At 37.4% G+C, this 12,087-nt stretch overlaps 5 protein-coding genes across 6 annotated transcripts in view; 1 reads left to right on the top strand and 4 right to left on the bottom strand.

Annotated features, from left to right (window-relative positions):
- LOC104755159 (glucuronoxylan 4-O-methyltransferase 1-like) overlaps positions 1-744 on the bottom strand; it is a 1,895-nt gene extending 1,151 nt beyond the window's left edge. Inside the window, exon 1 of the mRNA XM_019238832.1 lies at positions 4-744. Within this exon, the coding sequence (XP_019094377.1) occupies positions 4-692 (689 nt within the window). The 5' untranslated portion in view covers positions 693-744. The remainder of the gene's footprint in view (positions 1-3) is intronic.
- LOC104755156 (probable serine/threonine-protein kinase At1g09600) lies at positions 1,051-4,719 on the bottom strand. Its single transcript, XM_010477498.2, has 7 exons — positions 3,438-4,719; positions 3,057-3,341; positions 2,420-2,965; positions 2,141-2,241; positions 1,921-2,017; positions 1,446-1,820; positions 1,051-1,363 (listed from the first exon to the last, which is right to left on the bottom strand). Exons 1-7 carry the CDS (start codon positions 3,963-3,965, stop codon positions 1,205-1,207), a joined length of 2,091 nt encoding a protein of 696 aa, XP_010475800.1. The 5' UTR covers positions 3,966-4,719; the 3' UTR covers positions 1,051-1,204.
- Positions 4,800-6,008, bottom strand: LOC104755157 (60S ribosomal protein L21-1). Its single transcript, XM_010477499.2, has 2 exons — positions 5,740-6,008; positions 4,800-5,210 (listed from the first exon to the last, which is right to left on the bottom strand). Exons 1-2 carry the CDS (start codon positions 5,974-5,976, stop codon positions 4,953-4,955), a joined length of 495 nt encoding a protein of 164 aa, XP_010475801.1. The 5' UTR covers positions 5,977-6,008; the 3' UTR covers positions 4,800-4,952.
- Positions 6,292-7,746, bottom strand: LOC104755155 (transmembrane emp24 domain-containing protein p24delta3). The gene is made up of 4 exons (XM_010477497.2): positions 7,435-7,746; positions 6,868-7,080; positions 6,669-6,745; positions 6,292-6,574 (listed from the first exon to the last, which is right to left on the bottom strand). The coding sequence occupies exons 1-4, from the start codon at positions 7,678-7,680 to the stop codon at positions 6,430-6,432; spliced, it is 681 nt and encodes a 226-aa protein (XP_010475799.1). The 5' UTR covers positions 7,681-7,746; the 3' UTR covers positions 6,292-6,429.
- LOC104755154 (calcium uniporter protein 6, mitochondrial-like) lies at positions 8,659-11,037 on the top strand. Of its 2 annotated transcripts, XM_010477495.2 has the most exons (3): positions 8,659-8,872; positions 9,748-10,186; positions 10,275-11,037. In XM_010477495.2, the coding sequence occupies exons 2-3, from the start codon at positions 9,779-9,781 to the stop codon at positions 10,770-10,772; spliced, it is 906 nt and encodes a 301-aa protein (XP_010475797.1). In that variant the 5' UTR covers positions 8,659-8,872; positions 9,748-9,778; the 3' UTR covers positions 10,773-11,037. The 2 variants fall into 2 exon arrangements, with proteins under 2 accessions (XP_010475797.1, XP_010475796.1); XM_010477494.2 differs by lacking the exon at positions 8,659-8,872 and having other exon boundaries at positions 9,314-10,186.

Raw genomic sequence — 12,087 nt, 5'->3', positions numbered from 1 at the left:
AACACATCGGTCTCTCCTCCCTGTTTCCTGTTCCTCGCCATCATTCCCGCTGTGTAAATTGCTGTCATTCTCCCAGGAGCCTCATCGTAGTAGCCAGTCGGTGCGTCAACCATGATTAGATCCCAACTAGTCTCATAGATATCTGCAGGCAAACCCTTGAGTGCTAGTTGACACATTGAGTACCGTGGGTCTACAATGGCTGTGCATTCAGGTCCTTTCCCAACTTCTATGAGATTATCGGCTTGATTGACTTTACTGTCGTATGTTACATGGTACGATTCCAGCATTGGAAACCGTCTCTTGATCTGTTTTATCCATGCTTCATCTTCTTCAAGAAATACCGTCCGGCCTCCATAGTTGAGAGAGCTCCACATGAGGCTGTCATGGCCTAGACCAAACACCAAGAAATTGCAGGGTGACTTCTTGCTGAGTATGCTACTGCTAACTGCTATTTCTTTGAGCGTTTGTTGTGGTATGATAACTGAAGTCGAGTAATGGATCAGGGCTTGTGCAAGGGAACGTGGTAGCTTATTGCAGGCACCAGAACAACGCTCTGATCTCCTATCTTCTGGAGTTTGGCGTGACCGTGAAGATGTCAAAGTTGATCTCAAGATGAAGATGAGAATTAAGGTGGCAAGAAGACAAACAAGGAGAAGCTTGAGTTTGTGGCTTTGATTTGCTTTAGGCCTCATTGTCTGATTTCAAATATAACAACTTGGGTTCTGCAGAAGTTAAAGTCTTGTTCTTAGATTACTTATAGGAAATATGCTGATGAGATGAAAGCAGAAGTTGGGTTTATGCTTAGACATGAAGGTAAGGAAATTATAAGGGTACATGAGTACGACACAGCAGCTAATTTAAGTTTCTTGGTGGTTGGATTGTTTAAAAAAAAGTTTCAATCTTGAAAAGGATCATATGTTTGATGGATTGCTTAGTGCAATTGAAATACCAAGTAGTACACACAATAATTATTGATTCTATCTACTAAGACTACACAACTTTTAAATTTTACAAGAACAAGAATAAAATAAAGATTACATAAATATTAGCTTTCGACCCCACTAAAGATCAGTTAACTGTACATTGCAGAACCTCAACACATTCTTTCATTCCTTTTCCTGATATCTCATAAGTTGTTTCTTCCTTTAATGCTTCTTCTCTGATATATATATTACCTGCCAGTTGCAGCGAGAAACGCTTGAACCTACCCGTTATCACCTCTATGCTTCTTCTTACCCGCCCGAGCTTTGCGAACTGCTACCTGAATCTGTCTTTCATGTTCTTTCAACATTTCATTTAAGTTTCCTCCTGCAGAAACCAATGGCCCTGAGTAGTGCATTCTCTCTGTCTTTTCACCGTAACCCTAAAGATAACCAAAAAGAAAATTAGCCCACAAAAGAGTTTCAAAGAAAAGCACAATTACACTGTTTGGATGTTCTTCTCACCGGTATATTTTCTTTGTGTTTTGTATAACCTTTGGGTTTAACCAGGAAACGTTGGGACCAATCACCATCGTTCTGCCTGTTGTTGTTATAACTATCTTCAAGCCACCGTGGATTCGCTATAGCGAAATGTGATCCATCTCTAGCAGCTACCGAGTTTGAGAATCTTGACAACTGGGATGCTCCGCGTTGAACAAAAGACCGCTGTGTCCTCAGTTCTTTTCTAGGAGATCGGCTCGAACCCCTCAGAACATTCTCTCCATATCTATTTACCGAGGACACACCATAACGAGTGTTATCGACTTGTGGAGTTCCACTCTTGAGTGGTTCTATTCGGTATCTAGCTGCATCTTCATCAGGATTGAACTTTTCACGTTTCTTTACAAAACAAGAAAATAGACAGCTATTTAGGATCACATGAATGAATATAACCATAATATATGTGTAATAAGTGTATTATGCCAAGAATCAGACGTACTTGTATTGATGTCAGCAACTCAGCATTGGCATCTGGAGCCGACGCACCTTTAGATACTTGTTTTGACTCATTTTGTTTACTGCTAGTGCCTTTCTTTCTGGTGAATGAGAGGAAATTAGGACGTGTCAGTGTTCATTCAGCACAGAAGAGTTCTTTTTAAAATCTTATATCCTTCAGAAAAAATGTGTACATTCTGATACAAGTGGAATCTAGATCTTACCGTTTTGCTTCCTCTTCTCGAGCCTTCACATCAGTTTCCTTTCTCGGTTGGTACTTTGGTAAACTTGAGGGGTCACTTGCAAAAGGCTTTGTTGTAAAGAACTGAACAGAACGAAAAAGAAAATAAGTGTGAGACAAGTAGCATATAATTAAACCTGCATTACGCAAAACAAACCACACATTTGAAGTCATATATATCAGAATAAAGAAGCTAGAATCTATGATTTCATAGATGTTGTAAAGAAAAACCCAAAGTTGAATGTTATGGTAGTGTTTTGACCTCGCTTTGAAGGGCAGAATCTGTGGTTCCACGAGCATTTGGTTCTACAGCTAAAAGAACCTCAACTAGGGCCAAAGCTGAAGATGGAAGACTCTTAAATGACTCGGCTACACACCTTTTGTAGGGTTGTTGAGGTTTAAAGATGGTAGCATGTGGAAGTTTGGATTTTTTCCAATACTCTTCAGAAGGTGAGCCACAAAGTTTGAAGATCTTGTGTAGTTGTTCTACCTCGGTTCTACCGGGCATGATAGGCTTCCCATTAAAGAGTTCAGCTAGTATGCATCCTGTGCTCCACAGATCCACAGTAACTCCATAGTCTGTTGACCCGAGCAATAGTTCAGGTGGGCGGTACCACAAAGTCACAACACGGCTAGTGAGAGGCTGCTTCTGGTGGCTCCCGTAAAAGTTGGCAAGACCGAAATCTCCAATTTTGAGATTGTTGCTCTGGTCAAGCAGAAGATTAGAGCCCTTGATGTCACGATGCAATACACCTCGGCTATGACAATGTTCTAGACCATGAAGCAACTGTTTCATATAGCACTTAATCTGCCAAGCACAATAACATTAGACGTTCATCAACCACAAAATAATATAGTATGCATATATGTATTGTGAAGTGGGGAAATAGTAATAATACCTGTGCCTCGGAGAAGTTAACCCCAGGGGTTGAAGCTAGGCCAGCAAGATCGTGTTCCATATACTCAAATATAAGATACATACTCCCTGATACTCTTGAAGTGATCAAACCCTCAAGCTTCATAACATTAGGATGGTCAAGCCTTCTAAGGATGATTATTTCTCTTGCCATGAACCGAACACTGTCGGGATCCGAATTAGCAAACCGAACTTTCTTCAGTGCAACTAATTGGTTCGTTTCTAAATCCCTGGCTTTGTAGACACTGCTATACGTCCCTTGTCCAATCTAAACAGTAAACAACAATGTCAAAATGCAAGACAAAGACAACAAAAACAAATCATCTCAAAGTTATAAAACACACACACAAAAAGGCCTCCTTACCTTTTCCAACTTCTCGAAAGAATCAGCCTTGCGTGGAATCCATCCATTGATAGCTTCTCCAGCAACAGAAGCCAACCAAGAAGGCCAACCAGCCATAACCTGAGCACCTCTTTCCCCATTACTAATGCTGCATATTCTAGACATCATAGGTTGTTGCAATGTCCCTTTGTTGTTGCCAACCACGTCAGTGTTGGTGGGCCGTCTCTGAAACAACGATCTAGAAGACTTTCTCTCAAGATTCACCTTCTTCTCCGCAAGAACCTCATCATTGTTCTTGGCATCAGCAATAGGTATCAACAACCTCAATGTGGAGTCATTGTTGTTGTTGTTGTTGTTGTTGTTGTTACCGCTTCCCTCTGATCCTACATTGTTGTTGTTGTCTTTGGTAGAGGAAACAAACTTTTTCTTCTTCTTCTTGGAGGTTTTATTAGGCTTGCGTCGTCTCTCCTTCACAACAACATTGTTGATAATGGTATCGTTCTCGACGTTATCATTTGCTCGTGTTCCTTTGGTGCAATTGCATCCCATAATTCTACAGAGTTTCTTGATTCCTTGAACCGTCCACAGTTTCCTGACCGGAATCAGGAAACTGTATGTTTTGATTAGCCTCCTAATCTTTCTTCTTTCTTTTTTTCTTCACTCAAGAATGATATTTGCACCCCACACCACAACCAATCCCCACAGAGGACAAAGAATCCTGGAACTTATTGGATTTAACACAAATCCTAAAATCAAATGTATGATATATGGAAGAAGGGGTAACAAAAAAGACAGGAGCCTTTTTGTTGATGTAACAAAACTGGAGAATTTGAGGTCAGTTTCGTGATGTTGATTCAAAATAACGATTCGTATTCAGGATTAAAGGAAAAAAATACGAATAGCCGCCTATAAAAAAGACTTGGGTCAGTAGAGGAAAAAAATATAAAAAAATGATGGTAAGATTAAATGGAGAGAGAGAAATTTGAGTCTTTTGAGTGATTCCTAAAATTGCGAATAGCCGCCTATAAGAAAATGTGAAAATTAGAACAGCAACGGATGAACTGAAGATTGTCTTTGTCTTTTGTCTATTTTAGGTAATTCAATAAGCAAACAGAAATAACCAAAATTATGTAACAAGGAGAAGAAGAAGAAGAAGCTGGTTTCTATCTGTCTCTACAGAGCAAGTGTTTGAAAATGACAGAGGAGACACAAAATTAGTAACTTACTTTTAAGTAGGCTGTGTTGCTGATACGTGAAGTGATCGTCACGTGGAGCCCTGTGGGGGGACACAACACGTCAAACTTAACTTAAATTAGGCAGACTGTTGTTATTAAGAGTGAAATACCATATGAGATTTGGAAGACATAAAATTAAAAAAAAAAATAACAACGAAAATGATTATATGATAAACCATCCTTACAAAATCTGGACTGCAAACTCCTGTTATATAAAATCATATTCTTAGTCGAAAACAAAGTTTCAAGTCACTACAAAACATATGAAGCAAGAGCTCCAAAAACACAAGAAAGCAGAGAACTAATAGCCTCCCTTGAGATCGTTGACGACATCGTAAGGGATGGGAGTGACAGTCTCCAAGGTCATTCCTTCGACCATGAATCCTGGTTTGGGTCCTTTAGGCTGTCTCTTGGTGCTTATTGTCTCACCATTGGCTTTGGCTGCAGCTTTAAGCTCATCGTTCTTCTTCTTCCTCAGCTTGAACTCCTCAGCACACCTTGATTGCTGGACATGCTCCACACGCACATGGATCCTCTTCCTTATGATCCTGTTGCCAATCTGAAACACCCCCCATACATACATATGTTAGTAAACGATACACTAAATACGTCAGTAAACGATACACTAAAGATAGCCAATTGCAAAACAGATTAGTGTTATTGTCATTAGGGCAATCGCACAAATAACATATATATAGAGACAAGACTTTGAGTATACAAATGTTTATTGATGAACTCAAGCCAAACTACAACAATGCAATTAGTGATCAAACCAAACATACTAGCAGTTCAATGACCAGGAGTCTCAAGTATTGAACCAATGTAAAGATGCAAAAAGGGCCAATTCATGACACACAAACTATGTTAAGGCTCAAGACTAAACGAAATCAAAGCTATCAAATTTCGAATCTGAAACTAAAGCTGAGTTCAATTGTAGCAAAGAATGATACATTTCACGAGCTCAATCACACATTTCAATATTAAACGAACAGATCAACAATTCAAAATCTCACTATAAGCTTCAATCCTAATCCAACAAGACAAAAAAGTTGAAGGGATGTGAGAGAGAGAGAAAGAGTTCAACAGACCTGTTTGTTTACTTCGACACCGACGGCGCGCTTGGTGACGTTCCAGATACGACCAGTACGACCATGGTAGAACTTGTGAGGCATACCCTTGTGGATCGCACCATTCACCTTAACATCGACGTAATCGCCGACCTTGAAGGTCCTTAGGTATGTCGAGAGTGGAATGTAACCCTTCTTCCTGAACGGCCTCGCGAACAGATCCCTCGTTCTCGCCCGTACTCCATGACCTGCCGGCATTTTTCCGTCTCTTTGGGTGGATGCGAAATGTGATTAGGGTTTTATTTATATCTCTCCCTTCTCTCTTTCGAGATTAGGGTTCTTTTTCTTTCTAAACGGGCCTGTTGGCTCATAAAGTTGGGCTTAAATTTGTACATACCCATTTGAATTACTGATCGACAAAGGTTTTTATTGTGATGTTAACCCTTACACTGTAAAACGTTTTGTGTTAACGCCCCAATTTAACATAAAAATTCAAATTACACCCAATTTTAATTGCTTGATGAATCTTTTGTATTCGGTTTTATGAATCAGAAAGAATGAATTCTTATCAGAGAGAAGCTACAGGAGAATCCCATAAACAAAATTTTACAACGTCAGTCAAAAAAGATAAAGCGTGTAAAAAAGAAAGAATTGGATGTTATTCTCAAAGAAAGAAACTCTTTGAAAAGGAATTGAAAGATTAGTGAATCTCTATATAAGCTTCTTCTTCTCAAAGTATTGCTTCAAGTAGACTACCTGTAAACCAGAGACAGCGATGCATATACCTAGCGACATTACACTGTACCAAGCCACCCTTGAGTTCGTTTTCTCACTCACTGTCCTCATCTCTGCTTCTCTGTAACAAAAAATTTACATTTTGATCCACAAAACTTTTGTCAGCAAAGAAGGCAGAAGGAGAAGTAGTAAATGCAGCTGTGAAGAATTTTTACCTGTTTCTTAGGTAGATTAGATTTTCATGGATGGCTTCGACTGCACCTTCTAGTTTCCTAATCTCCAGCTCCACACCCTATGTTAACAACATGCAAAAATCACAAAATGTCATAAAGAGAAAAACTTTTGTGAATCAAAAAAAACATAGGCATCTATCTACTCTCTGAAACAGTAAAATCTCTCTGCATCACTGCTCACCTCGATCTTCTCTTTCTTAGCAATAGAGGCCCAATCCTTAGCAGCGATTCCAGTTTTCCAGTCAATGTTGATGCTAACATTTTTGTTGCCGTGACTCTTTGCATCAGCCCAAAAGCAAGCCAAGTAGTTCCCTGATTCTTGTGTTGTAAATGCAAACTGGCCATGCGTTACGTTTTCCATGTGGTGCAGATTGTTTCCATATGGGGATGTCACCTGCACCCATAAACATTTCTCAAAAAACTCAATAGCCAAGAAACAGAGGATACTATCTAGCTAAGAGTATACTTAGTTGAGACTCTCTTCATTAATAGACGTCAAACTTGAATGCAAATCCAAATTAAAACCGTAAACTAATCATCATCATCATCATCATCATCATCATCATCATCATGAGCATAATTTTCCAAAAAAGGAAACTTCGACTGATCATTAATTTTATAATCGTTTCTAATTACGTGTGTGAGTAATTGAGGGGAACGACTTATGGATCAGTTGAGATTAGGGATCTAGTAAAAACCATTAATGCAGAGATGATCGGAACATGAAATCGAAGAGAAAGATAGATACCTTGACGGAGATAGTAGGCATGACGCCATGATCCTCAGAGATGATGAGGTAATCAGCCAAAACGACGACATTGCTCTGGATTTCTTCAGATACACACTTTGTTCCCGTGGGTGGCACATCTAACCATACAGCCTCCCCCACCGGAATCATCACCGGAACCAGGAAGAAGAGTAGTAACGCCGTCGGGAAGCTAGGGAGCATTTTAGCAGCAGTCATCATCTTCATCGAGTTTCCGATTGTATTCATCGATCGTTGTGTTTCTTTCTGGTGGCCAGATCTTTGCTCCAAGTGTTTCTTTTTTCTGATTTGTTCTTGGGAAGCAGTACAGACGATTCGATTGGGCTTTTGATGAGACTACTCCATGGGCTTGAGAATTGAGTTAAGGTGATTTGTATAGGGTCCAATAAAGATCTAAAATAAGTAATTTACTTTAAATTTATTACTAAACACTAAACAATACATTTCAACTACTAGTTGCCTTCTCTAATCTCATATTCCAATTGTTTTTTGAAATCTTATCTGTATATATACGTGCACATTGGAGTCATAAAGGCAAAGATTTGGCAGAGTCTTTTAATAGATTTGTGCAATTCCTTTTTTGTTTTTGTTTTTAATAGACAAATTGGCAAACTTAATAAACTATTTCATGAGATTAAAAGTATAGCCAGGCTAACTAAAGTAGTAGTATTATTTTAATCAATTTGTTTTACTATAATAAATTACTCCATCTGTCCCACAAATGTTGATATTTTGGGATATTTTTTTTGTCCGACAAAGATTGATGTTTTGTAAACTTTAAAAAATAATTATTGAAAATATTTAAAATTTTGAATTGTTATTGGTTATAAATTAAATAATATATGTTTAGTCAAAGAAAAAATATATTTAAACTCAATAATTATTTTTTTCTTAAAATGTGTAAAAGTTTATAAATATCAATCTTTCAGGGATAGGGATAGAGAGAGTAGATATCTGCTTAGATACAATACAAGTCATCATGTCATTGTTAATATTTTGTTTGAATAATTCATACTATAACTTATCCTTTTTATGGAAGTGGTAAACCTATCACAAAGTCAGCTCAAAATCTAGCATTAATTCGTGTGTTACGTAATCATCATCATATATTTAGCTAGGGACAACCTATAACGTAGTTTTATTTCTTTGAAATTGGGGTTAAAATTTTTATCGCCTAATAAAAAAATCAAAAAAACTTTAAAAAAGCGAATTTGGCCCTTTGAGGACTTAAGGTCGTAGAACGACCGTAGCTATTCTCAAGGAGATAAAAACGGCCAAACAAGGGAAGGGAGAGCATAACTTTTTAACTAATCTCGCTTTTTTCTTCTCAAAACAATGCAAAAACTCTCAAGAGGTGGATAGATCGTGCCTAAATTTTTATTAACAAAAAAAACAAAGAAGCTTGTGAAGTTCTTTTCAGGTATGTACACACATTCATCTATGGTTGATTCGAGTTAAAAACCACCCCTAATTATAATGAAAAAAAGTGTCTATACAATCAAAATGTAAATTGTTACTTGTGTTATTGCCGTGGCAGTGCAGAACGATTGCGATGTTTTTTTATGTTTGTTTTTTTATATGGTTTTCTCTACGTACGCTTTCGTTTTAGTTATTGCCCATCTGGTTAAACCTAATTTTTTGAAGTTTTGGGAGATTATAATTTTCAATGATTTATGCCATTTACAAACTAATCAAGAGTTTTGCTTGCGTACACACTCGTGGGAAATTGAAATCATTCCGCGTAATATGATAAATTTGTAAGGTGTTGTTTTGTTTTTTTCTCTCTTTCTTTTATAAAAAAAAAAAATCATAGAGTTTAGTCAGAGTTACTTACTTACGTGTTGTTGTGTTGTCATGTCCTAAAATGAAGTAACTTGATGATATCCGTATATACTCCGCGTCAAATTCAACTCCGATGAAAAGGATTGGTCTCTCAGAACAAACAAACAAACAAGAGCTTGTTTGGATCATTATCTGTTTTCTTTGTCAGAATGGTTGTTGGATTATAATTAAACAAAACGCCCCCACTTAAATTATCATATCATAACTCCATCAAGGAAATCAAAATTTAGATTTGATTGGGATGTAAAAAGCCATTTTTCATGCCAAGTCAACAACGGCTATTGGCTACCAATAATCTCTTAAGGATTTTATTATAGAAGAATCTGTGATTTATAATTAAACGTGTAATTAAGTCACTTTCTTTTGGAATCGAATCACACACACCTTTTCTTGATTCTCATTTCTTTTGATCTTTGAACCTAACTTTTTTTGTACGCTTTCTCGAAATTCTAGAGCTCAGATCTTCAGATTCGTGTGGTACGTAATGTGGTCAATGGGTTTGATAAGGCGTACGGCAATGTCCAGCGCCATTAGAGCTTCATCATCATCACAAAGGACATGGCTTGTTCATCAGGGTGGATCAAGAAGCTGCTTCACCGTCAACACACCGTCGTCGTCATCGAAGGAGGAAGAGAAGAAGAAGACGGAGAATAAAGATGTAACAATAGCGGAAGCGAAGAAGCTGATGAGGCTTGTGAATGTTGAAGACATGAAGAGTAAACTTATCGGTATGGGTGATAGAGATGTCGTCTCTTACGCTTCGCTTTTAGAAGCTTCTCAAGGAATGGGTATCGCTAGATCTCCTGATGAAGCTCACATCTTTGCTCGTGTTCTTGACGATGCTGGTGTTGTCTTGATCTTTCGTGATAAAGTCTTTCTTCACCCAGACAAGGTCTAACAAAACTCGATATAAAAATACTCTGTTTTGTTCTGTTCTGTTCTTGATTTGTCTAAAAATCTTGACTTTTTTTTTTATTAAGGTGGTGGATCTGATTAGACGAGCGATGCCTTTGGATCAGAACCCAGAGGAGGATCAAATCAAAGATGAATTCAATAAGCTGAGAATCATGAAAGAAGAGATTGATGTTCTTGCTCATAGACAAGTGAGGAAGATTCTTTGGTGTGGTTTGGCTACTTCCATGGTTCAAATTGGGCTCTTTTTTAGATTAACTTTTTGGGAATTCTCATGGGATGTGATGGAACCAATCACTTTCTTCGCTACAGCCACTGGTATCATCGTTGGTTATGCTTACTTCTTGATGACGTCGAGAGATCCCACATATCAGGATTTCATGAAGAGACTGTTCTTGTCGAGGCAGAGAAAGTTGTTGAAGATTCACAAGTTTGATTGTGAGAGGTTTAAAGAACTGGAGAGGGTATGTAAAATGACGTCGTCTTGTCACGCAGCTGCGTCTATAAGGAATCGTGTTGGTTTAGAACTTGATCTCGAGGATGCTTTACAGAGTCGCAGAGACTGATTCATTATATATAAAAAACAGAACATTCCAGTTTTTCTTTGTCTTCTGGTGTGCATGGTTCCATCAAACTGAAGAAGAGATGATCAGTCTTTGCAAAAAGTTACTTACAACAAAGAGTGTGTTTTCGATCATCTTTTCTGCTTCTTATATAATACATAAGTAACCATTGACATGTATTTGTTGTTACTGTAAACTGTAAAGATTGGCTTAACAGATTTAACTGTTCTCGTTACATTGCAATTTTACAGTTTTGTTTTTGTGTGTATCTATAAGGACTTTGTGTAAACAACCCATTTCTTAACTCATTGTTACTTGCATGGAAAACACAGTAACACATGGTAACAGACAGTTGCTTTTGGATTCAAATTAAGAAAAGTGTCTTAAAGTTCCAAACCAAGAAATCAGCAAGGATTGGAGCGTTCTAGGCCATAAACACATTTCCTAATATATGTTTTGTTTCTCAAGTGTTCTTCCTGAAATGAGATGTATAAGATAATATTTTGTTAATCTAGACACGCAACATGGGCCAATGACAATGTCTAATGGATCATGAATGTATTTGGTAGGAGAACATTTGCATTATGAAGACACTTTTTTGGTCCAACATAGCTGTGCCACAATATCTAAGCGAAGTTGCGCTGTCTGGATGAGACGTTGTCGATTCCTTTTTTGGACATGATCATCTTAGACAATTCTTGAACTAAAAAATTTGCAGCAACTACTGCAAAACTTAGTGAAAACAAAAAAAATGAAAGTTAAATAGGATGGAAGCAAAAATACCTAATAAGAAGACATAGGAGCGTGGTTTGGTGATACTTTCATATATTAATGACTTTATTAAGAAAAACAAAAAAAGGTTTCCACTTTAATTAAGATCAGATTAGTTAATTCTGGAAATTGATAAAAAAAAAACAAATACAACAAAAAAGGAAAGTCCCAAACAATGAAGTTAATAAAAGAGAAGCAGATTACAAAAACGCAAAAAGCCGAGAAAACGTGAAGCCCATAAGGACGATCCCTTGTCGTCTTCCCCAAACACACAACTTTCCACTTCTGGTTACTGCCTTCATTAAACAACTGCCCCCTCCCTCCCTCCCTCCTCCTTCATCTTTTCTCTCTCTTTCTTCATTCTTGTTTTTATATTAATAATCTTTTTTACTTTTTCATCTTTATCCTTTGTATGATTCTCTTCAATCTGATTTAAAAAGTTTCAATTTGTTCATTATACAGTGTTGTTAGTCACATCTCTGTGAAAATTTTAAAATATCTTAACTAAAATTCCATAAAAAAAAGACTCTTTTTTTTTTTTTTTTTT

The sequence above is a fragment of the Camelina sativa genome, chromosome 17 (genome assembly GCF_000633955.1).
Source record: "Camelina sativa cultivar DH55 chromosome 17, Cs, whole genome shotgun sequence".
Lineage (NCBI taxonomy): Eukaryota > Viridiplantae > Streptophyta > Magnoliopsida > Brassicales > Brassicaceae > Camelina > Camelina sativa.
Note: the sequence above shows the minus strand (reverse complement) of the source record. Positions and strands in the feature narration are given on the sequence as shown.